Consider the following 24,000-nt stretch of genomic DNA (forward strand, 5'->3'; position numbering starts at 1 on the left):
AACAGAAGAGAAAATTCCTGTGGATACGTCCCTGGCTAAGTAGAAGGAAAGAAAGGAGTGTCTCCCACACTCTGTATTAGCCTACATTTCTCATAAGCAAATTGTTAATCTCAAGAAGACTGTGCACAATTGAGATCAAATTAAATCCTGCCAAGTGTTCACTCCTCACCTCAACAACACCCTGCATTGAGGGAAACACTTCTTGGAGAGTGGCAGTTATTTCCACATTTTCAAAGCTTACCCCGTGACGTCACCACGTAAAGAAAGTCGCAAATCGACTAACAAGACTAATATGTTGATATTGTTTTGCGACTGCTTTCTCCAGTCGCTAGGCACAGATTTTGAGTCGGAATTCTACGTACGTAAAATTTCAGCAGCAAATTGGTACGTGTGCATCTATCTTAAGGCCGGAACTCCCAACCCATCCACTTACCCCACCCTCACCCATCTCTCTCTCTCTCTCTCTCTCTCTCTCTCTCTCTCTCTCTCTCTCTCTCTCTCTGTTAACATTAATGGTAATAATAATAATTATAATGATAAAGATGATGATGATGATGATAAAAATAATAATAATAATAATAATAATAATAATAATAATGAATAATAATAATAATAATAATAATAATAATAATAATAATAATAATAATAATAATCATTATAATAATAATAATAACAATAGAACAATAATAATAATAAACAATAATGTAAGAAGAGAGAGAGAGAGAGAGAGAGAGAGAGAGAGAGAGAGAGAGAGAGAGAGAGAGAGAGAGAGAGAGAGCTCTGATTCTCGCTGGGCAGGATAGATCATAGCCACTCACCGTCAGACTCGGTTCCAGCAGGGCCGCCAGCCTGTCCGCGATGGAGGAGGCTGCGGCAGGTGACTCCGAGAGGCTGGAGTCACCTGCAGCAGCAGCAGCAGCAGCAGCAGTAGAGCCTGCTGGCTCAATGGCCGTCTGTGTGGCCTGCAGGGCAGCGGCCTGCAGGGCTGAACGGGATGACTCTGCAACCTGAAAAACCCATGGCAATCTATGTTTTCAAGGTCGCCTACTGGTCACCCAGACAGTTTTCCCCATTACGGAGCGAGCTCAGATCTCAAAGACCAATCTTCGGGTAGAACTGAGGCCACACTACACTCCACACACCGAGACAGCGAAGTCACAACCTTTTGAATTATATCTCGTACCAGCTTACAGCTAGGTGAATACTGAACAGGGCTACTACACATTAAGAAGATCGTATATTTGTCTCACCGCACTCGGGACTCGAACCCAGGTCTTTTCTGTTGTGAGCCGAGTGTGTGTGTGTGTGTGTGTGTGTGTTTCACTATTTGATCTGCTGCAGTCTCTGACGGAACGAGCTCAGAGCTCATTATTTCCGATCTTCGGATAGGCCTGAGACCAGGCACACACTACACACCGGGACAACAAGGTCACAACTCCTCGATTTACATCCCGTACCTACTCACTGCTAGGTGAACAGTGAACAGTGAACAGGGGCTACACGTGAAAGGAGACACACCCAAATATCTCCACTCGGCCGGGGAATCGAACCCCGGTCCTCTGGCTTGTGAAGCCAGCGTTCTAACCACTGTGCTATCGGGCATGTGTGTGTGTGTGTGTGTGTGTGTGTGTGTGTGTGTGTGTGTGTGTGTGTGTGTGTTTCACTGTTTAATCTGCTGCAGTCTCTGACGAGACAGCCAGACGTTACCCTACGGAACGAGCTCAGAACTCATTATTTCCGATCTTGGGATAGGCCTGAGACCAGGCACACACCACACACCGGGACAACAAGGTCACAACTCCTCGATTTACATCCCGTACCTACTCACTGCTAGGTGAACACTGAACAGTGAACAGTGAACAGGGGCTACACGTGAAAGGAGACACACCCAAATATCTCCACCCGGCCGGGGAATCGAACCCCGGTCCTCTGGCTTGTGAAGCCAGCTCTCTAACCACTGATTCAGCTACCGTGTGTGTGTGTGTGTGTGTGTGAGTTAATGGTTGGAAGTTAATTACAGTTTGCAATGATTAATAGAATACAACAATGTAATGTAACAATGTAGTTCATCATTCTGAAAGTCAACAAGTGTTTGGTGAGTGACTGTTATCTGTCAACATTGTTCAGAGTCAATACAGTACGTGTGCTGGACTACAAACAATGTATTGTAATTGAACCGTGCACCACGTACTATGTAGTGCAGGACCTATCGGTTAAGCCTTAAGGCGTGCTCAACACACAAAGTCAGTCAGTAAGAAGAGAAGAGTGACTGAGGTGCAAGCACACCTAATGTGAGGACACACTCACCCTGGCGACGGTGGTGACCACGTGGACGTCAGGAAACACTGCCGCCCTCTCCTCCTCCTCCAGCAGATGGTCTGCATCCTCAATCACCTCGTAAGCTTCCTGTCGTGTTGATGGGGTGCGCAGCTCCTGCAGCATGGCGTGCAGCGCCTCCTCTCTGCCGCACCTTCTCCTGCCTGCCCTCCACGCGGGAGTCCTCGCGGCTTATCGCCTCCCGGGCACCCTTGCTCTGGTCCACCAGCGTCTGGAGGTCGTCCTCCAGCTGCTGCTGGCGGCCACACCACCCACCCAGGGTTGTCCGGTAGTCTGCCAGCTGGCTCTGCTCCTCCTGGCAGGAGCGGATGGCGGCCAGGACCTTTGCCTCTTGCTCCTGCAGCAGGGACCGTGTCCTCTTGCTGAGTCCCGCTGTGGCCCTTGGTGCAGGCTGTGTCACTGCTGCCGGAGCTGTCAGCTGCTTTCCTGGCTTGGGTGCCACACAGGCCAGTCCTGCACCTCTCATCTTCCTGATAAGGCCCTCAACAGCATAACTGATGGGGAACTGGCCGGCCTCAGGCAGGGCGTGACTCACCCTGCACGTGGGGCACGTGACGGCACCCTGCTCCTTCAGTTCATTAATGCACGGCGTGCAAAATGAATGACCACACGGCAGGTTGCGTGGCCGCCTGTGGGTGTCGTCAAAGGTGTTGAGGCACACAGGGCAGTCCTCTACGTTGTCGTCCTGGAAGAAAGAGACGGCGGCGTGAGGGACACACTGTACACAGCGCGGCAGGCTGGCCACAGGACACAGCAGGACAGTGATGGACACGCAGGTGTGGGAGTGTAACACTGCATGGGTGTGCACGATGGCTGCTGCTGCAGGAGGAAGGGAACACTGACTACCCGTGCCACTCCCCAACCCAACACTGACTGCCATGTGCACCCCAACACTCACCATAGCTCTGGCTGCTGCTGCTGCTGCTGCTGCTGCTGCTGATGATGATGATGATGAAGCTCTTCCTTCAGAGTGGCGGTGGAGGTGGTGCTGGCTGCCTTGGTGTGACAGTGACAGAGTGAGAGTGGCCACAGCGCGATTCAAACTCCGCCTCCTTGTTCCTGCCTGGGTGGAGATGCGATTCACGTCCCTCAAAAGTCAACCTGAGACAAAGTTACGGGAAGAAATAAGCACATGATAGATGTAATGGAAAATGAATCTTATAGCCCGCAGTTACTACACGCACTCTTCCACCTTCACTCCTTCGCAAACTGAAGCAAAACACAGCATATTATTTTGTATGGAGTGAAGCATCACATCCCTGTATTATGAAGAGTGAGGGACAGGAATGGCCAGCAGGAAGGCCACACAGACACAACTATGCTGTACAACACAGAACTCAGACCTGTGTGTGTGTGTGTGTGTGTGTGTGTGTGTAGAGCAGGAGGCATACGTGCCTGAGAGACGCGACGCATTGAGTGAGGGACAGGGAGAGAGAGGGAGTGAGGGAGGGCTGGAGGCAGTGATGTCACCGTTATTTTCCCTCAGCTTATGTGTACATCCATTTATCTGTTTCTCTCTTGTTTTGTGGTTGGGGGATTAAGTGTTAATTTTCTCTTTATTGTGATTATTTATTCTTTTTTTTTTTTTTCATTGTGAATTTTCTTTAAGTTTTTCTTTTTTGTTGTGCATTGCAGTGTGAAATGATATGTTGTGTAATAGTGTTTCATGCTTTGTGTACATCTTCCCTCCCTCACCCTGGGCCCGGGGGTCAGCAGGAGTCTGTCTGTCAGGCTGGAACGATCAGTCCTGTTCTTGTCCTGCACGACACGCGCTGGTTGGACAAGATGGTCACTGGACACTAGACACTAGACACCAGCAGACTGCTCGCCACACGCCTGTCACGTGTGTGTGTGTGTGTGTGTGTGTGTGTGTGTGTTAAAGGCCTGTACTGGTTATCAGGAGCGGGAACAGCAACCACCACCACCACCACCACCACCAGCCGTCACCCTCTCAGTGCGAGCTCAGAGTTCGTTCACTATTACTGATCTTCGGGTGGGACTGTACGTGGCACACCTCACTACCACACACCACACCACCACAAACTACACACTCACCACACACCAAACACTACCACACACCACCACAAACACTCACCACACACCACCACAAACACTCACCACACACAACCACACCACAGACCACTCACCACACACCACACAACACACACCACATACTAGACAGCCCATCCCCGTGTTAAGTTTGTCACTGGTCACTGGTCAGTCAAAGCACAACTCTGTATATTTCAACTCATTACATGTACTACTATACTGTTCACACACACACACACACACACACACACACACACACACACACACACACACGAGTTGATGAAATTATTATAACTACTACAACTACAACTACAACTACTACTACTACTATTACTACTACTACTACTACAATTACTACTACTATAGTGTAAAGTGGTTCCTGGGTGTTGGTTAGAATGGTGTCCCAGGGAATGCGTGGCTGTCAGATCTTGAGGGAATCCGTGAGCTGTCCTTGTAGTAAGTGCATTGATCAACAGAGAACAAGAATTATTCACATCAAATCATTTACGTTATCAATAAGCTGCAATGTGCTTCAAACCCAGGATCTATTTTAGAGTACACACACTATACTACTAGTACTGCTGTAATAGTAATAATAATAGTAACAATAATGATAAAAATAATAATCGTTATTTTTATTATTATTATTATTATTATTATTATTATTATTATTCGCATATATTTTAAGACATCTGTTCATTTCTTTATATAGTTTCTCCTTGAAATTTCCATGTGCTCTGTTTTGAGAATTGAAAGGAAACTAAACTGTTTTATTTAGCTTCTGCGATGTCCGACGATCGTCTATAATGACTATTTCCACTATGAAGAAAGGGAGGTAGGATAGTCAAAACTGGAGGGAAGGTGGAGGAAACATAGAAGAGAGTGTGTGTAGGTGGAGGTAACTCGTGGAGGTAACTCGTGGAGGGAGATATGGAGGAAAGTAACACATGTATATCTATATAAACCATACACTTATAAAGAGGCTGACAACATTAAAGTCTAAATTACCACTAGTTAACACCGCAGTCTCTTCCTTAAGACCCCGGGAACACAACACTGGCTATAAGGTTGATGTCATTTTAGAACCCCAGAAGATTTTCAACCTTCTAGACAAATTGTGTATTTTTTTTAGATACAAATTGTCCTCCACTCTGCTCCCTCCTATACACCCTCCACCCTCCACCTCTGCCAACGATTAAGTTTAAAAGGCAGATGTCTTGTTGGGAATGGGAGATTCTTTACACTTCAAATAGATTTACTGCTTTGGAGTTTTTATTTAATCATGGTTTACTTAGAATCCTAAAACAATGCATCATGAATTTTAATTATTACAATATATAATTGTAATATATTTGTAGTGGGAAAATAATTATTTTCTGCAAACCCTTAGCGACCCAATAAAATGACTTGGCGACCCAACTTCGGGTCTCGACCCAGGGGTTAAGAACCACTGCTCTAAAGGCAGGAGTGTGTGTGTGTGTGTGTGTGTGTGTGTGTGTGTGTGTGTGTGTGTTTCATTTCTTAATAAGTTCACTATGATAACAATAATAATAATGATAATAAAAATAATAGTAATAATAACAATAATGATGATAATCATAATAATAATAACAATGACACAGTATTGTAGTGGAAAGAGAGAGAGAGAGAGAGAGAGAGAGAGAGAAAGTCGCAACAGGAGGAAAAAGAAAACAAAATAGAAAAAGAAAAAGAAGAAAAGAATGGAAGAAAGGCAGGATGGCGGAAAGAACACCTGGCTAAGACTTCAATGTCACTCTCTAACTAAATTCATCTGTGCTGTATACCTCTCACCTAATTCCTCTGACTATGTAAAATTCTTTGACTATTTGACTTCCAAGGTGGAGCACATCTTATCTCACTTTCCTTTTGCTGAGATCTCCATTTTAGGGGATTTCAATGTTCACCACCAGCTTTGGCTTTCATCTTCTTTCACTGACCAACCTGGTGAACAAACCTTCAACTTTGCTATCCTTCATGACCTAGAGCAGCTAGTGAAGTTCCCTACCCGTATTCCTGACCGCCTTGGAGACACGCCCAACATTCTTGATCTTTTCCTAACCTCCAACCCTTCTGCTTACTCTGTTAAACTTTCCTCTCCGTTGGGCTCCTCCGACCACAATCTAATTTCCGTTACCAGTTCTATCACTCCAGTGCAGCCTCAGGACCCGCCTAAGCGGAGGTGCTTCTGGCATTTTAACTCTGCTAAGTGGGAGGAACTAAGGCAGTACTATTCTGATTTCCTTGGGATGATTATTGTTTTCATGTCAGAGATCCTTCTCTTTGTGCCGAGCGCATAACAGAGGTGATTATCTCTGGCATGGAGCTATACATTCCTCATACTTTCTCTAACCCTAAAGCTAAAAAGCCTTGGTTTAACTCTGCTTGTTCTCGTGCTGTCAATGATAGAGAGGCGGCTCACAAACGGTTCCGTAGCCATCCAACTGCTGAAACTCATGCCCTATATATTTCTGCCCGTAATCATGCCAAATCTATTCTCCAACTTACTAAAAACTCTTTCATCAATAGAAAATGTCAAAGTCTTTCCAATTCTAACTCCTCTCGAGATTTCTGGCATCTAGCCAATAATATCTCTAACAACTTTACTTCTTCGTCTTTCCTCCTTTACTTCATCCAGATGGCTCTACAGCTGTCTCTTCTTTTCTAAAGCTGAACTCTTCGCTCAAACCTTTGCTACCAACTCAACTTTGGATGATTCTGGGCATATTCCTCCTACTCCTCCACCCTCTGACTACTTCATCCCTAAAATTAAAATTCTTTATAAAGACGTTTTCCTGGCCCTCTCTGGCCTTGATTCTCGGAAGGCTTACGGTCCGGATGGAGTCCCTCCTGTTGTTCTCAAAAACTGTGCTTCGAACTCGCTCACTGCCTGGTCAAACTCTTTCATCTGTGTCTCTCTACTTCTATTTATCCTTCTTGCTGGAAGTTTGCTCACATTCAACCTGTCCCTAAAAAGGTGACCACTCCAATCCTTCTAACTACCGCCCTATAGCTTTGATTTCCTGCCTTTCTAAAGCCTTTGAGTCTATCCTTAATAGGAAGATAATGAGGCATCTATCAGCTCACAACCTTCTCTCTGATTGCCAGTATGGTTTCCGTAAAGGCAGATCTACTGGTGATCTTCTTACTTTCCTAACTGAATCTTGGTCATCCTCTTTAGGGACTTCGGTGAAACCTTTGCTGTCGGCCTTGACATATCGAAAGCCTTCGATAGAGTCTGGCACAAATCTTTAATTTCTAAACTACCCTCCTACGGATTCTATCCTTCTCTCTGTACCTTCATCTCCAGTTTCCTTTCCGATCGTTCTATTGCTGCTGTAGTAGACGGTCACTGTTCTTCCCTAAAACTATCAACAGTGGTGTTCCACAGGGTTCTGTCCTATCACCCACTCTCTTTCTATTATTCATCAATGATCTCCTAAATCTGACTCAATGCCCTATCCACTCCTATGCTGATGATACCACCTGCATTATTCAACAGCGTTCAACAGACGCCCAACCCAACAACAATTAAATGACTCAAGGCGAGATGCTATAGGACGCCTAACTTCTGATCTTTCACTTGTTTCTGATTGGGGCAGAGAAAACCTGGTTTTGTTCAATGCCTCAAAAACTCAATTTCTACAACTATCTACTCGACATAACCTTCCAGACAACTATCCTCTCTTCTTCAATAACACTCAACTTCCCTCTCCTCTACATTAAACACACTCGGTCTATCCTTCACTAAAAATCTAAACTGGAAATTTCACATCTCTACTCTTGCTAAATCAGCTTCCAAGAAGTTAGGTGTCCTATGGCGTCTTCGTCCATTTTTCTCTCCCTCCCAGCTGCTTGCTCTGTACAAGGGCCTTATCCGCCCGTGTATGGAGTATGGCTCTCATGTCTGGGGGGGATCCACACACAGCTTTACTAAACAAGGTGGAATCTAAAGCTTTTCGTCTTATCAACTCTTCTCTAACTGACTGTCTTGATTCTTTAAGTCACCGCCGCAATGTTGCATCTTTATCTGTCTTCTACCGCTGTTTTCATGCTGTCTGCTCTTCTGAACTTGCTAACTGCATGCCTTCCCCCCTCCTGCGGCCTCGCTGCACAAGACTCTCTACTTCTTCTCATCCCTATTCTGTCCATCTTCCTAATGCAAGAGTTAACCAGTATCTTCACTCCTTCATTCCCTACACTGGTAAACTCTGGAACTCTCTACCTGTGTCTGTATTTCCACCTGCCTATGACTTAAACTCTTTCAAAAGAGGAGTGTCAAGACACCTCTTACGTTAACTGGACCCTCCTTTTAGATTTTTTTTGTTTTTTCTCTTTCTACTTTCTTCTTAACAGGGCCTGGCAACCAGCGGGATTTTTTTTTTTCCAACACTTTGTTTGCCCTTGGCCAGTGCCCTTGTAATGTAAAAAAAAAAAAAAAAAAAAGGAAATGCGAACACTTCCCTTCACTCCCCTTCACTTCCCTTCAGCATCCCTTACCTACAGAACAGCCAAGCGTTACTTCCTCCCTTTATTAGGTAAGGGTATGTCCCCATTAACCCGTGAGGCCTGCCTCCTCCTCCACCTTCTCCTCCTGCTCCTCCACCTCCTCGAGTGAAGAGGAGAGGGAGAGAAGACAGAGTGAGAGCAGTGTCGTGGCTGTTGAGAGAGAGAGAGAGAGAGAGAGAGAGAGAGAGAGAGAGAGAGAGAGAGCAACAACGATAATGAAAGGAGGAATATAGTCGAGGCGCTGCAGACGCAACAATGAGGAACAAAGCAGCAGTAGCAGCAGCAGCAGCAGCAGCAGCAGCAGCAGCAGCAGCAGCAGTGAGTGAGTGAGTGAGCGTGAAGCGTTGGCTGGGTGAGAAGGGAAGCAGGGGCCAGCTCTAATAGGCACCTGTGGGACGTGTGGACAGGTGGACAGGTGGATGGGTGGACGAGGAGCTGCAGCCGTAACACTCACCTTTGTCGCGTCACAGCGCCGCCAGAGGTTGTACACCACACTTCAGCACAGTACTGTTAGCCTGGGTGTTCACTCACGCCACCGCCACCGCCAACACTCCACGACTGAGTGAAAACAAGAGCGATAAGACTAGACCACTGTACACACACCATTACTATCTGATAACCACCATTGCTTCCCAGAACACTCCACGCCACAGCCACCACACCACCACACCACAACACCCACGTGCTGCCTGGCTGATACACCAAACAACACCTCTCCCCAACCACCACACACCCCGTGTCCGACACAACAGAACAATAGAAACATGAGTGATATTGTGCCTCACAGTAGGTAAGAAGGTGGATCGGCCTACGTACAGTACAGTGTTGGTTCCTTCCTTCAGCAGCTTGCCACAGACACACATGAGGCCACACTGTTGTTTAGCGAGGTCTGCTCCGCTTGTACTCATAACATAACACTTACTAGGTACTGTGCTATATCATATACTGTCCTGTCTGTCTGTTGTAACCTGCCTGCGCTGGCCTTCACCTCACACACACACACTCCTCCTCCTCGTCCTCCTCCTCCTCCTCCTCCTCCTCCTACAAGTGCTGTATCATTCTTATAATACATCTTACATTGAGGCTAAGCAGTTATTGCAAATATTCAACAAATAACCTCTCCAGCCACTCACTTATAGCGAAGGTCACATTGACAACAGATAAGGACCCCGTCCCCCGTTCCCCCCTCTTCCTCTCTCCCTCCTCGTCCCCAGCAGCCTGATAAGAACCCGATAAGTGATAACAACCCCTTATCATCACCGGCATGCCTTCAAAAACACTCCAGCCAACAACACCAGCAGCAGCAGCAGAAACAGCAGCAGCAGTAGTAGTAGTAGTAGTAGTAGTAGTAGTAGTAGTAGTAGTAGTAGTAATGGTAGTGGTAGTGGTAAAGGTAGCAGTAGTAGTAGTAGTAGTAGTAGTAGTAGTAGTAGTAGTAGTAGTAGTAGTAGTAGTGGTGGAGGTGATGTTGCTGGTGGTGTTAGTGGTAGTGGTAGTGGTAGCAGTAGTAGTAGTGGTAGTGGTGGTGGTTGTAGTAGTAGTAGTAGTAGTAGTAGTAGTAGTAGTAGTAGTAGAAGTAATAGCAGTAGTAGTAGTGGCGACCGCGCACCTGCTAGCGGTACTTTCCCCCACCTATGAAGCATGTTAGCACCCGCCAGACCCCTGTCCTCCAGCCACCATCCAAGTCTCCAGCCAGCTATGTTATATACGTAGGAATGTAGGCCAATGGGTTCAATACTGTCTGCTAAGAAGGCATATATTAGAAAAATGCGTCTGAACCTCAATATTCACAAAAGGGCTTTGCAGAGAGAGAATAATTTGATATATATGGTCAGGGAGAGATCATGATATTCACCAGTAGTGGAAAAGATATGTCATCACACTAAGCAAAGTAATGGAAAAGATATGGCTATGCAGTCGATACTCTTTACGTTGATATGAATATATGTCTATAACTAGGAGGAAAATATATCATTAGGTAGTATAAATACAGCATTAATCATATAAAATCAACTCACAATCTCAAATTATACCTATGTTATTCAGAGAAGATATGTCAACATTTTATCAAAGTATTATGCCTATATATGTCCATAACTAGGAGGAATGTATATCATATCATAGATTGTAAAAAGAAATCAGCTCATTATCCCAAATTATATCAATATTATTCAGAGGATATATATCAACATCTTACAAGATACAGAAACAATCAAGGGAGAGCATCTGTAGACATCGTTCAGGTGTCGTCAGAATTTCTCAAAAGAAGTAAGTTGGAACTCAAGTATGCAATGCAGTCATAATACATCACTATTAAAAGCATATTATATGGTGAAACTTCTAAGTGCATACATAAATATGGAGGAATGAATATCTCGTTATTTCAGATAAGGGTGACGTCTCATACAAGATAACAGAAAACACAAGAAAAATTATTACATCCCGTAAGCATGCACTAATATCACGATGTCGAAAATGAACTGACGCAATGGATTCAGAAGTACTGATATATAGATTGCATTAATCTTGCAATAAGAAGTAGCTGCTCTCAGATCCACGTAATATGTTGATATAAGCACTTGAAACACTGGAAAATCCATCACTTGTGAAAATGTTACCACACCAAGAAATAAATCTGATTCTGAGTTGCCGTGTAAGGAATACGCTGTTATTTCTCATCTTAAGTCAACGATATTTAATATACGCACTACACTCGAAAATCATAACCAAGGTTATTGTTCTTTGTCAAAATACAAAAAAAATATTAGCTTGCTGTTAAAATACTCAACCATTACCGTTCTGTATCATCACCAGCACACAGACAAGAACCACACCATGTATTCCACAGGTTAAACATTAATATTTACTTCATTATTTAGTTTCGACTTGTACTCCTTTCATATCAGTGTTTTCTTAACTACATCATATTATATAATGTCCATCTTAATTTCTTGATATTCAACATCCATATCGTATTTCTTTAATATATTTTCGTCTTGTTTCACCTTCAAGCCTTACCATATAGCTAACGATAAGATGGGGAGTGATGTCCTTCAATATATTTTTCGCTTGATACCTCACCAATAACTCTTCTTTCCTCATTATCGTCGTTAACTGTTTACCTTTTCATATCTTTGCATTAACTTTAAATCTTTCCTTAAAATGTTATATAATCAAGTGAATGCTACTGAAACCACTGATGATTTCCTACGATATCACAATAGCTCAACTCAGACTTGTAACCAAATGTCCTGTGTTATGTGTTAATTACGACATCCCACATTGTATCTATTATCAATCCCATAGATATACCCCTTATTTCACATATATCGTCAAAATCACAGATAAAGGCACTCATTAACACTCATTACTATACATTTATCCTAATCCCTATAAAATCTTCCAGATCGCCATATATCCCTCCAAATTATATAGAGACACCTTAACTTCCATATTAGTCATATATCTTCGTCCTCATCAACAAGAAAACATTCCAATGCCTGCATATTAATCTAATATCAATATCACTGTCGCCAGTTTTCTGCCTTCGGAACATATATAACCACTTTACCTTTGCACATGTTCACTATATCTTCATCTTTTTTTATTGTCATCTTATTTTATCAAGTCGCTATCTCAATAATAATATTTGCCCAATATAGTCATGACCTACACAGACTTATATATGCTTATGCACCTTTTCCTATATCCTCACCGCAACCTTTTCTAATATAATCAATATCCTCATCGCAACCTTTTCTAATATAATCAATATCCTCACTGCAACCTTTTCTAATATAATGAATATCCTCACTGCAACCTTTTCTAATATAATCAATATCCTCACTGCAACCTTTTCTAATATAATCAATATCCTCACCGCAACCTTTTCTAATATAATCAATATCCTTACTGCAACCTTTTCTAATATAATCAATATCCTTACTGCAACCTTTTCTAATATAATCAATATCCTCACTGCAACCTTTTCTAATATAATCAATATATTAGATTATTTTTACTCTCCCGGTTTCGTCTTTTACAATTTTTAGTGACTGTCGAATTGCTCCTACTGCTCTCTCTTGTACTGTCTCCCTTAACCTTTAGGTTTATCAGCCCTGAAGTGGCTATATCTTCTTACCAAACGAGGATATCCTGTTGGGTTCTGTTGGGTCTTTGGTCACGTAGGTGTTCTAGGGGATGAACACGCAGACCGCCTCGCTAAAGAGGCAGCATGTCGCTCTCCATCTCCTTCCTCTGTTCCGTTTCGAGATGTATTTCATGCAATTCGTGTGGCGATTGTAGCAATATGGCAGAGGAGATGGCTAACGGGGGTCGCAACCTCGAAAATGGGAGAGAATACTACTTCCACACTCCCTCAGTGGACTACACCCATGTCCGGGATCGCCGTGCACAGACTTTATTGGCGTGACTTCGTATAGGTCACACGTACCTTACACAAAGATACCTCCTGACCAGGGACCCTCAACCTTACTGTGATGACTGCCTGGTGCCGGTTACGGTGCGGCACCTACTAATGGAGTTTCCCAGTTTGACTGATTTAAGACACCGCTAGGGGTGTCTATTATCTCTCAAAGGTCCTTGGACCAGAGTGCCTGGCCAAAGGACATGACGTTTTAAATATTTTGGGAGAAGCTGATCTTCTCCCAAAGTTGTGAATATTATTTTATTTCATTATATGTATATTTCTTTTATTTAGTTTTATTGTATTTTATAGTTTTTTAGCTATTGTATTGCGGCCGATTTCTTAATCAGTGTAATCCTGGGATACCATGTAGTAAGTTAGGTGGACACACAGAATCCGATTTCTTAAAAGCATCTGACGCGGTTCTGTGCCTGGCTAGGATCCCACAATATTGGAACATTGGGGTGTTGATCCAGCACACAACGTCGGGCAAGGATACCCACCCGAAAGAGAAAGACGAAATGTAAGAAATGTATTCATGATGTATAAAATCGCTTCAGAATAAACAATATATATGTTATTTTTCTAATTTTGTTAGTATTTCTCTATGCTTTCAAAGCAGTAACCGTATAATCATTAGTAAAATGAGAGAGAGGGAGCGATGTAAACGGTGTTAAAAGTGAAAGAGCTGTGAAGAAGGACCGGGGAAACAAGGTGAATGGGAGGGACGTGGATAATATTAGGTGGAGTTGCGCTTTTTCTATTACCAATATAATATTCTGAAACTATTTTGTCTTGAAATAGGCACGATTAGGTCAGGTAAGGTCAAAGCAAGGTTAAGTTAGGTTAGCTTACGTCAAGATGAGGTTTATAGATTTACCATTACCACATGATAGTCTAATTTACTATTATTATAATTATTGTTGTTAGGTTAAGATAATTACATTGTCATTTATTACATATTATTATTATTATTATCATCATTAGTATAATTGCCTGTACATGAAGCACATACTTAATGCATTACTTTGTTTTAAATACAGTTAAGTGTATATGTAATCATGTATTACCTATTTCAGGCCTTAGAACTTTTCTGTGGCATTGTTGATCTCCTACAAAAACTTGACTATGAGGAAATAGAAGAAATTCGGCGCTTGAGATTACCACGTACAGTACTACGGGATCGCAGTGACCCAATGGTATACCTCACGGAAGAGGAATTCATCCAAAGGTAATTATCCCACTCGTGGTAGTTATATGCTTCTATCTATTTATAATTATATACTGGCATCTTTTTTTTTGTGGAACATTTATGAAAGATTGAAAATCCCAACAGGTATCGACTATCAAAGGATGGCGTAAGGGATGTGCTTGAAGAGATCACACCCTACTTGGGAAGAATACGAGATGGAAGAGGTAAGACAATCTATAACAGTAATTATATTTTATATGTATCATTACTTAAGCTTACTATAGAACGATGCTTACATATGTTCTACCTATCTGCCATCGTATCGGAGGCAATTAAATGAGATGAAGTGAGGGAACTTGAAGCCTTTCTGCTGTTTTTTTTATTTATTTATTTATTTTGTATTTATTTATTTATTTATTTTTTTTTTTTTGGGTGCGGTTGTATAAGGAGATCTAAGGGAATGAGTGAGGGGATGGGTATAACTATCAACATTAAGATGCCATTTTTGCATACAGTATGTATTACTTTATGCTTAATTATTGCTTAAATGTTTTCTACCAATGCTATCCCTTTCAAGCTCTTTGATTTCTTGATGCATGTACCTTTGTATCAGAGGCTCCCATCACTTTCTATGACTCGCACACTTAGAAATTTTTTTTTTAATGTTAGACATATGTATCAGTCTATCTATCTTAATATCTACCAGCAAATTTGTTTATGTATTGTCCTTTTCAAATAGCCAGACCCAAAGTTTTCTGCTTCCTAAAAGTTTATAAACTCTTTGCAGGAAGTAGTGTGCCGCAGTACCTGCAGCTTCTTGTGTCGCTTCGCTACATGGCGACAGGAAACTTCCAAATCACGCTCTCAGATTGTGCAGAGATGTCGGCAGCATCCGTTTGCAGATTTGTGAGGCGTATTGCAACAGCAATTGCCTCAACTGCCCCACGCCACATACACTTCCCTGATCATCAAGAGACTTATGCCATTGTCAATGAATTCTACAGGATTGCTCAACTACCTGGAGTAATTGGCTGTGTTGATGGAACTCATATAAAAATCAAAAGTCCTGGGGGGGATGATCCTGAACAGTACCGCTGTAGGAAGGGATTTATGTCCCTAAATGTGCAGGGTGCATGTGATGCAAAATTAAGGTTTACAAATATTGTATGTAGTTGGCCTGGTTCCACACATGATGCAAGAATTTTTGAAAATTCCAGAATTTACACAAAGCTTGAACAGGGAGGATATTCTGGGCATCTGTTGGGTGACAGTGCATACCCATGTACTCCTTTTATACTAACTCCAATACTAAATCCTAGAAATGAAAAAGAAGAGAGATACAATGCAGCACACATTAGAACTAGGAATACTATAGAAAGGGCTTTTGGTGTGTGGAATAGAAGATTTGGAATCCTAAGTATTCCAATGCAGACCAAGCTTGGTACCACAAAGCTTATTATCATGGCATGTGTTATATTGCATAATATTGCTATTTCAAGGCGGTATCCACTTGTAGATGAGCCATGCTGCCCAGAAGGCAATGACGACAATGATGTTAATGAGGTTAGACATGCTGCTGCTGCTGCTGCTGCTGACGATGAAGATGATGATGATATAAATGGTGGTGAAATGGCAGTTGATGGTGCTGAGGGGGGTGCTAACAAGAGACGGTTGCTTATCGAAAGGTGGTTTTAGGCCAGGGGTGGCAGGGAATGGCTGTTGGATTTAACATTCTGAGTAGAACTCTACCAGTTTGTGCTATATCACAATAGTTTATGATCTTTTATTGATAAACTTTCCATCTCTGTTCTTTCAATGTATATTTATGTGTATAATTTCTAAGTGGAAGATGACATATACAGAGAAATGTACACCTCAATGGGCAATGTAATGTTTTTATGTTTGGTTGTGTTGTGGAGATACAATTAAAATGTACATGTATAAAATAAAATAACAATGCTACACTACAAGATATTCTTTATTTTTATTTTCTTCAGTGGTACCTAATGGTAGTTGTTAGTGTATACCAGCTACCCTTTCAAGGGCTGCAGCTATTCTCTCTGCAGCAGATGCCATTCTGTCAGCTGCCGACCCAATTTTATCGGCAGCAGAAGCTACGCTGTCCAGCGTTGTCGCCGCTTTTGCAACAAGGGCCTCAAATGTTGAGGCCAGTTCATCACGAAAGTGTTTCTGCTGCTTGGCACACCTGCCATAAGCAGCAGATTTGCTTTGTGCTGCCTTCCTCTTTCGTCCTGTGAAGGACTGGTTTTGGGTGGCTGTGGGCAGCTGCGGCACTACTGCTGCACCTGGGAGGTCCACATCATCTTCCGCATCTATAAGTTCTGCAAAATAGATAAAAGATATAAGTTACACATCTTGAAATATTTTCACTAATCCCCACTTCACCCCATGCTCTATTCATACATACATCTTGTGGGGTATACATACATTATACATACATTCATACATTCATATACATTCATACATACATCCTCTCACTCTTGCCATCTCGAACTCTCTCACATTACCTTATCTAACTTACCAGTCTCAGGCAAAAAATTTAATTACTTGTATATTTTGCCTATCTCTTGTATGAAGTGTCCAGGCTTGACATTCATATAGAACAATCTTTTAAAAGCAGGACTGTATGGAATGTTGATTAGCTGTGATAATGGACATACAGCAAAAAAAGGTTAATTGAGAACATAACAAATTGATAAATTTCCTCGAAGGCAGTTAGTACTGAAGGCATTCACCAATAAATTGTACTTTCAATAACCAATGAGAAGAAAGTATTGTTAATTGCTATTACTTAAAATATGAATAATTGACATACCACAGTCCTCACTCCTGATGATAAGCGGACTGCCAGGGTTGTCCAAGACCAGATCTTGTGCTGGCTGCTGTCCTGCAGCTTCAGGTGTGTCAGCTGTAAACACAAAATTATATATTTATATTAATATATTATGATATATTAAGTAAAAAGTTTGTTTTACATATTCCACATGCATGGGAAGCCAGTTCTGCGGCTCAATGTACCTCTGTGATGAACAATTGCACGTTCTTGCTGGCAATTATATTTACTTGAAAAACATTGAAACTACACTTCTGGTTAGGTTAGGTAAGGTTAACAAAAATGTGTAATTGTTCATCGTCGTGGTATTGGGGCAGGAGTGTCGGTTGTGGGGCTGGTGTGACAAGGGTGTGTGACCATAATGATTTGAAAGCCATACATGCACTCCTGTTTTTTTTTTTTTAGTTTTTATTTTAAACATGTTAAAAAGTTCATAAAAAATAGGTTTTTCAACTCACCACATTCCAGTGCTGTGGAATTGAGTCGGGCCAGTACGCATGCTTCTACAAATTCACTATCAAAGATGTCGTCAGGTACTGGCAGCCTATTATTAAGGATCAGCTGTACAATCAGCGTTACCTCATCAGCTGCTTTTGGTGGGGCTGGTGGTGGCCCACCACCAGTCTGATGGGTTTCCCGGATGTACCTGCTGTGATCCTTCTTCACTCTGTAAAAACACACCCATTAATTAATTATTTTTTACTTTATTTATTTATGTATTTATTTACTTAGTTTTGTTTTGCAGACACTACTACATTCAAAGCTACATGAATAGTCTTACATTATGTTAGGTTATATAATTTAAGTTTGTGTTATGTTAAGCTAAGTTTCTTAGGGTTGAACATATTGAACAATGATGGAGTGAATTAGTGAATTTAGTGATATGACACAAAGTTATCCTAACCTAACCTATTAATAGTTTGAGGAAGAAAATGCATCTGAGAAAAATGTCTAACAAAATGTGCACTTCCTAATATCTAACTAGTTTTCTTCTCACACAGTTTTCCTGTTTTGTAAAATAATATTGTTTGCTTTGGTCTGGTTTGGGTTTCTTTAGGTGAGGCCATGATTTGGTTAGATTGAGGTTAGGTAAGTTTGTTAAGTTATATTTGGTCACCTTTCAATATTTTTTCTGGTAGATTTACATGTTTTTGACTGATTTATCCTAACAGATTTCGTTTTCATGGGGGGGGGGGTAATACTAGCCACCTTTACCAATAGTAGTAAAAATACAGTAGTAAACTAATTCCAAAATCATAACAATTACATCAAAACTTCTCATGTTTTCAACCTTAATTTACCAAATGGTGCATGCTTTTCCCTCATTTTCATACTTACTTATTCTTTAAGTACTCCCAAGTCCTCTTCAACTGGTGAATATTCTTGGGCTCCGCCGTGGAGAAACATACATTAAAGTTCTTCGTGATCGTCTCCCACGCTGCTTTTCGCTCCAGTACACTATTATAGTTTGATGGTTTGCTGTGCACTACAGGGTGATCTCTAATTTGCTTAACTAGATGTAGCTTCTGGGCGTAAGAGAGTGGTGTGCCTTTGATATCCCTGGTAGCCATGGTGTTGTTGAGCTGCGAGAAGCGTGTACACTCCAGCATGAACAGGTTGAAAATGGCGCTTTGTTTACATCAGCTGATACACAGGCCTGCCAATCTTCTACGAGGAGGGGTACCAACACTTGCGAATCGTCCGCATTTGTATGGGATGCTAGAGTACGAGTATCGTTGTCTACCTAACAACACACGGGTCGGTGCGCCAGCGTTTAAGAAATCAAAACTTAGGTTTCGGGTGCTACCACACCACAGTGGTGTGCTGACCTACGAAACAAATTTTTAGAAGTTTCAGAAAGCGGCCGTTGGTTTTAACTGCTTTTAGTTGTTTTTATCAACAATTTTATCTTTTTACATTATTGTAGAGGCGCCATATGACCGTAGATGTTGCGGCGCATAAAATTAAAATCCATCCATCCCATGGGGACCAGTCGTTTTAAAAAAAGCCCCCACATGATACGAATGTTTGTCCACGACAGAGCTGAGACCCCCCTTCCAAAGCATCCCAGCCTGGACACCCAACCATCCAGCACAGGACGGCCCCTATCTGGGGATCCCTCCAGCGGGTGGCTCCGCTGGTTCACTGGCAGCCTACGTAAGAACCATTTAGTCTGGCTCCTCACTGGCGACCTTACTAGCATGGGTAGCCCTCTCTCCCTCGAAAGGACAGAGCAGAGGCCTAAGACCCCTCTAGCCTAGCTCGCCAGGTCACAGGGGCACGCAAGCCCCCCCACCACGACAAGGCGGTTCCCATCTGGGGGGGGAGGAGGAGGAGGAGGAGGAGGAAAATGTTTCAGAGAAGAATGAAAAAACAGACACATGCAGACAGACAAGGAGACAGACGGACACACACAGAAAACAAAACAAAAAAAATACACTTGTAAATATAACTAATAAAGGAAATGTAATAACTGATATTGCAAAAATGGAAGGAAAATATTCAGTGGAGAAAAATAAAATAAATTCAAAGTAAATAGAAACATTTTGAAAAATTAAAAGTACGGGAATTAGAAATTGAAGGAAAATTTGATTAAAGATAAAATACGAAGAGAGAGAGAGAGAGAGAGAGAGAGAGAGAGAGAGAGAGAGAGAGAGAGAGAGAGAGAGAGAGTGTGTGTGTGTGTGTGTGTGTGTGTGTGTGTGTGTTATTCACTACGGACGTGTACTGGTCACCCAGCCAGCCTTACCCCTACGGAAAGAGCTCAAAGCTCATACTGACCTTCGGGTAGGACTAAGACCACATCACACACCACATACAACGGGAAAGCGAGGTCACAACCCCTTGAGTTACACCTCGTACCTATTTACTGCTAGTTGAACAGGGGCTACACATTAAGAGTCACGCCCACTTGGCTTGACGCTCCCGGGACTCGAATCAGGGCCTTCTCGGTTGTGAACTGAGCGTGCTAACCTTTACACTATACAATGTGCGTGTTTTTTTTTTTTTTTTTTTTCTTCCCTACTTTCATACTGGCATGCGTACAAGCACATACATAGGCATTCACTCAGGCAAAACAACTTTACTATTTATACATATGGGTACAAAACATGATTCATAGTGGGCCTTTCGGCAACTAATGGGGCCCGCAGATGGCAGCTGCGTTGCCCCGCGCTACGGCAAGGCTGATGCGTTGCCGCAGCCAACCTGTCTCTCGAGGCTCCCCGCTGCGTTGGGTGATTCTTCTACCAATATTATCCAGTAAGTCACTGAAGTCTGGCCCGAGCACACCGCTAGTCTCCACAGCAAGCGGTGAGAAATCATACCTCCAGGCCAGGTCCTCGTAGCGATGGCGCTTGCGATGTTCGGCGGCGCGAGCCGCTGCCCCAGCAGCCAAGGCACAGTCATTAATGTGGGTGCTGCAGAAGGTGTTTACGCAGGTGGCATCCCACATCAACATCTTGCCTCGTCTAAAGGGAAAGACTGTAATGCCGTCTGGGCGGCGTCTGTCCCCACGATCCAGGCCTCGGAGTTCAAGGGTGGCCACTATCCCAGCGGCAGCCAGGGCGCGGTACACCACGTCGTTGAGAGCAGCATGGCGTGGCAGGCGTCCGGGATTCCGCTGGCAGGACAAACTGTGGTGGCCTAGGGCGTCTGTTAAGGCTCCACAGCGGCAGCGGTGAGGCTGTTGAACCCGCAGGCCCAGCCTCAATGCAACATTTATTCGTACAGCATCATCGGGGAGGAGGCCGAGACCTCTCTACGGGGATAGCAGAGAGCCAGGCTCCGCTGTGCGGTGCTGTGGCAGCGAGGAGCCGAGCGCGGTCGACCTGGTTAGCATGGCTGAGGAGGTCATCAAGGCAGTGTTGCGAGGCTGCACCGTCAAGGGTCCTTTGCCGAAGCCCCAGCTCTGCGTTCAGGTCTGGGCACTGGGTGTTACGAAAAATCGCTACAGCAGAGTTCAAGCGATCCAGTCTGTCGCTGTTGGGGCGGCGGTTGATGGTACAGACAAGGTCCCTGGAGGCCTCTAATGAAGCGATGTAAGCTGGCAGTGCTACATCTATCAACCGTCTCACACCCAAGCCCCCGTAACGGAGTGGCAAGGAGGCTTGTGTCCAAGAAGAATCGCTGTCAAGCTGGACGTTGCAGCACTGAGATATTGCATGCCGCATCAACTCGTCGATCTCTCTTAATGATTCGCTTGCTGCATGGACAGGTGCTGAGCGTAGTAGGTATGTGGCCCTCGGTACCGCTGCGTACCTCGACAAGAAAAAGAGGGCAGCGTGGCTGCCAATGTTGGATGTTCTGTCAATAAGGAGTCTTGTTGTGTTCTTGATTTTTCCAAGGGCCTCGTCGCTGCTATGGGCGTGGATAGGGGAGCCCAGTATAGACAGACGTGTGAGTGATGTGCGGAGGGCAGTGGTAAGGGGATCGTCCGTGTTAGGGCCAGGGTTTTCGGCGTTGTTGGCGAGGGTCTCAGCGACGTTGCTGGGGCCGGGATTGGCGGCCTTGTCGGCGACGCTATCCACCATGGGTACTGCGTGGCAAATGTCTGGCGTGTTTGTGTTACCTGGATCATCGAGATGGATTACCTCACACTTGCTCTCATTTAAGGTGAGGCCCAGGTCCTGCAGTGATGGTATCAAACTATGCAGGTCTGCAGCAACAACATCTTTGGGCCCAGCTAGTGTGCCGTCGTCCAGAAACCAGAGGTTGAGGGGTGAACGGAGGTGTCGTATTGCTGTGTCTAGGGCGAGAGCGAAAAGTATGGGGCCCAGGGGGTCGCCCTGTTGCACGCCACGGCAAGACCAGAGGCGAGTAGGGCCAAAGTGGGGAGGCGAGGGCTGAGAGTAGGCTTGAGACACTAGAGGAGCAGCAGAAGGAAAGCGGCGGACAACCTCACGGAGTACTGCTGACCTGTGGACAGTGTTGAAAGCGTTGGTGAGGTCTAGCTTCACGATGATGTGGCCTGGCGAGCCGGTGTGCGCATCAGAGTGATCACGCACGGCGTGGACAGCGGCCTCACAACCCATGCGCACGCCGACGCCAAGCTGAACAGGCTGTAGTTCAGGGGCAAGGGCGGAAGACATGCGTTTGGCCAAAATCTTGGATGCTAACCTTCTGTAAATGGACCCCACCGCAATGGGTCGGATGCCACCGTCCTTTTTTCTGATGGCAGTGAGGCTTGCACTGTAAAATGTTTGCGTCGCGTGGGCGGGAAGTTCTCCAGCGATAGCAGCGTTGCAGAGCTCGGTCAAAGCGCGGAGAAGCCGTTGCCCCGCCTCAGCAGTGAATCTAGCCACCAGCTGCATCAGATGGAGGGGTCGTAAGCCATCTAGGCCAGCAGCAGAGCCTGGGGCGGACGACCTGATGGCAGCCATAACGTCGGACTCGGTGATGGTGAGGCGGTGCTGGTCAGGGTCCGGCATCTCAGGAGGCTCCTCATCAGCTTCAGCGGGGGGATGTTTGCGCGGAGAGCATCGGCAGTTTGCTCACTGGGGGAGATGAAGGTGTCAGAGGTCGTTAAGAGACGGAGGGCAGCGCGAATGTCTCCGTCGGCACATTTTTTTTGGACACGTCGAGAGAAGGTGATGGTGCTGGCGTCATTAGCTTCACTAGAGTTGTACTGGGGAGCTGGCTCAGTGGAATGGGGTGGGTTGGCAGGTTCGGCGAGGGGGCTTTGGAACATATAGGAAAATAGGCGCCACCAAGTGAGGGGAGTGCCCTGCTCAAGGGCGGCTGTAATGGCACTGGCGAGATCCGAAGCAACGCGGTGGCGGTGACGGCGGGGGACGTGTTGCAGAAGCCTGGTTCGCGCTCTGAGGGCGGCCAATGCGGCGGCCATGTCGGTGGGTGGAGTCTCGTTGGCGGGGACTGCATCATGGACCGCGTCTTGCAGAAGGGAGGACCGAAGGCAGTCGTGGCAGTGCCAAACTGTGATTACGGCAGCCTGGGCTTGTGTGATTTTGGCACAGGAGAGGTGATGGACGCGGCCGCATTGGGAGCATGTCAGGATTCCTTTGAGGCGGTTGACTTGATTGCACGAGTGGCAGAGGGACCTGTCTTCCTCGGAGGTCTCCTGACTGCTTGACATTGGGTCGGCGGAGAGCCCAGCGTCAAGGCAGCGGCGTAGGCGGCAAGGTGCGCAAGCTGCAGGTCCACGGCGAACTTGTTGGCAGTCGCCTCGGCGGGGACAAGCAGCTCCTTGACTGGAGCGGAGACTTTGCCTTCTGAAGAAAGCCCTGCAGGCCCGGCACGCCGTGACTCCATCGCGGGTGTACGTAGAAATAGGATCCAAACACACTAAGCATTGGCGGTGGGCGGAGGTGGGTGGTGCTGATGAAGGGGAGTGTCCGGAGGCCATGATGCGTGTGACGGCTGCATATGACAGGATGAATATGTGTGTGTTGTGTGTGTGTGTGTGTGTATATACGCGCGCGCGCTTACATGTGTGCGGTGCTGTGCGTGCGTGTGTGCGTGTTCACTTGGATGTGCGTGTGTGTGTGTGTGTGTGTGAACTACGCGTCCTCCAGTAAGGTTTGAAGGAACATTATGTCAAAAGGAAAGCATGAAACGCATCCTACCTAAACTTGAGCCCTGGCCCTCTGTCTACTA

General features: G+C 44.7%; 3 protein-coding genes across 7 annotated transcripts in view; 1 reads left to right on the top strand and 2 right to left on the bottom strand.

Annotated features, from left to right (window-relative positions):
* Positions 1–953: 953 nt before the first annotated feature.
* LOC123508091 (RING finger protein 224-like) overlaps positions 954–24,000 on the bottom strand; it is a 212,015-nt gene continuing 188,968 nt past the window's right edge. The window contains exon 3 of the mRNA XM_045261537.1: positions 954–1,007. The gene's annotated coding sequence lies outside the window, so the exon portion shown is untranslated. The remainder of the gene's footprint in view (positions 1,008–24,000) is intronic.
* On the bottom strand, positions 2,308–9,748 carry LOC123508038 (tripartite motif containing 13-like). Of its 5 annotated transcripts, XM_045261417.1 has the most exons (4): positions 9,730–9,748; positions 9,368–9,471; positions 3,236–3,438; positions 2,308–3,022 (listed from the first exon to the last, which is right to left on the bottom strand). In XM_045261417.1, exons 3-4 carry the CDS (start codon positions 3,236–3,238, stop codon positions 2,387–2,389), a joined length of 639 nt encoding a protein of 212 aa, XP_045117352.1. In that variant the 5' UTR covers positions 3,239–3,438; positions 9,368–9,471; positions 9,730–9,748; the 3' UTR covers positions 2,308–2,386. The 5 variants fall into 5 exon arrangements, with proteins under 5 accessions (XP_045117352.1, XP_045117380.1, XP_045117373.1 ...); XM_045261445.1 differs by lacking the exons at positions 9,368–9,471; positions 9,730–9,748 and adding an exon at positions 9,302–9,323; XM_045261438.1 differs by lacking the exons at positions 9,368–9,471; positions 9,730–9,748 and adding an exon at positions 8,905–9,032.
* On the top strand, positions 9,501–16,505 carry LOC123508020 (putative nuclease HARBI1). The gene is made up of 4 exons (XM_045261381.1): positions 9,501–9,703; positions 14,419–14,570; positions 14,676–14,755; positions 15,319–16,505. Exons 2-4 carry the CDS (start codon positions 14,536–14,538, stop codon positions 16,224–16,226), a joined length of 1,023 nt encoding a protein of 340 aa, XP_045117316.1. The 5' UTR covers positions 9,501–9,703; positions 14,419–14,535; the 3' UTR covers positions 16,227–16,505.

Source organism: Portunus trituberculatus, chromosome 3 (genome assembly GCF_017591435.1).
Source record: "Portunus trituberculatus isolate SZX2019 chromosome 3, ASM1759143v1, whole genome shotgun sequence".
Taxonomy (NCBI): Eukaryota; Metazoa; Arthropoda; class Malacostraca; order Decapoda; family Portunidae; genus Portunus; species Portunus trituberculatus.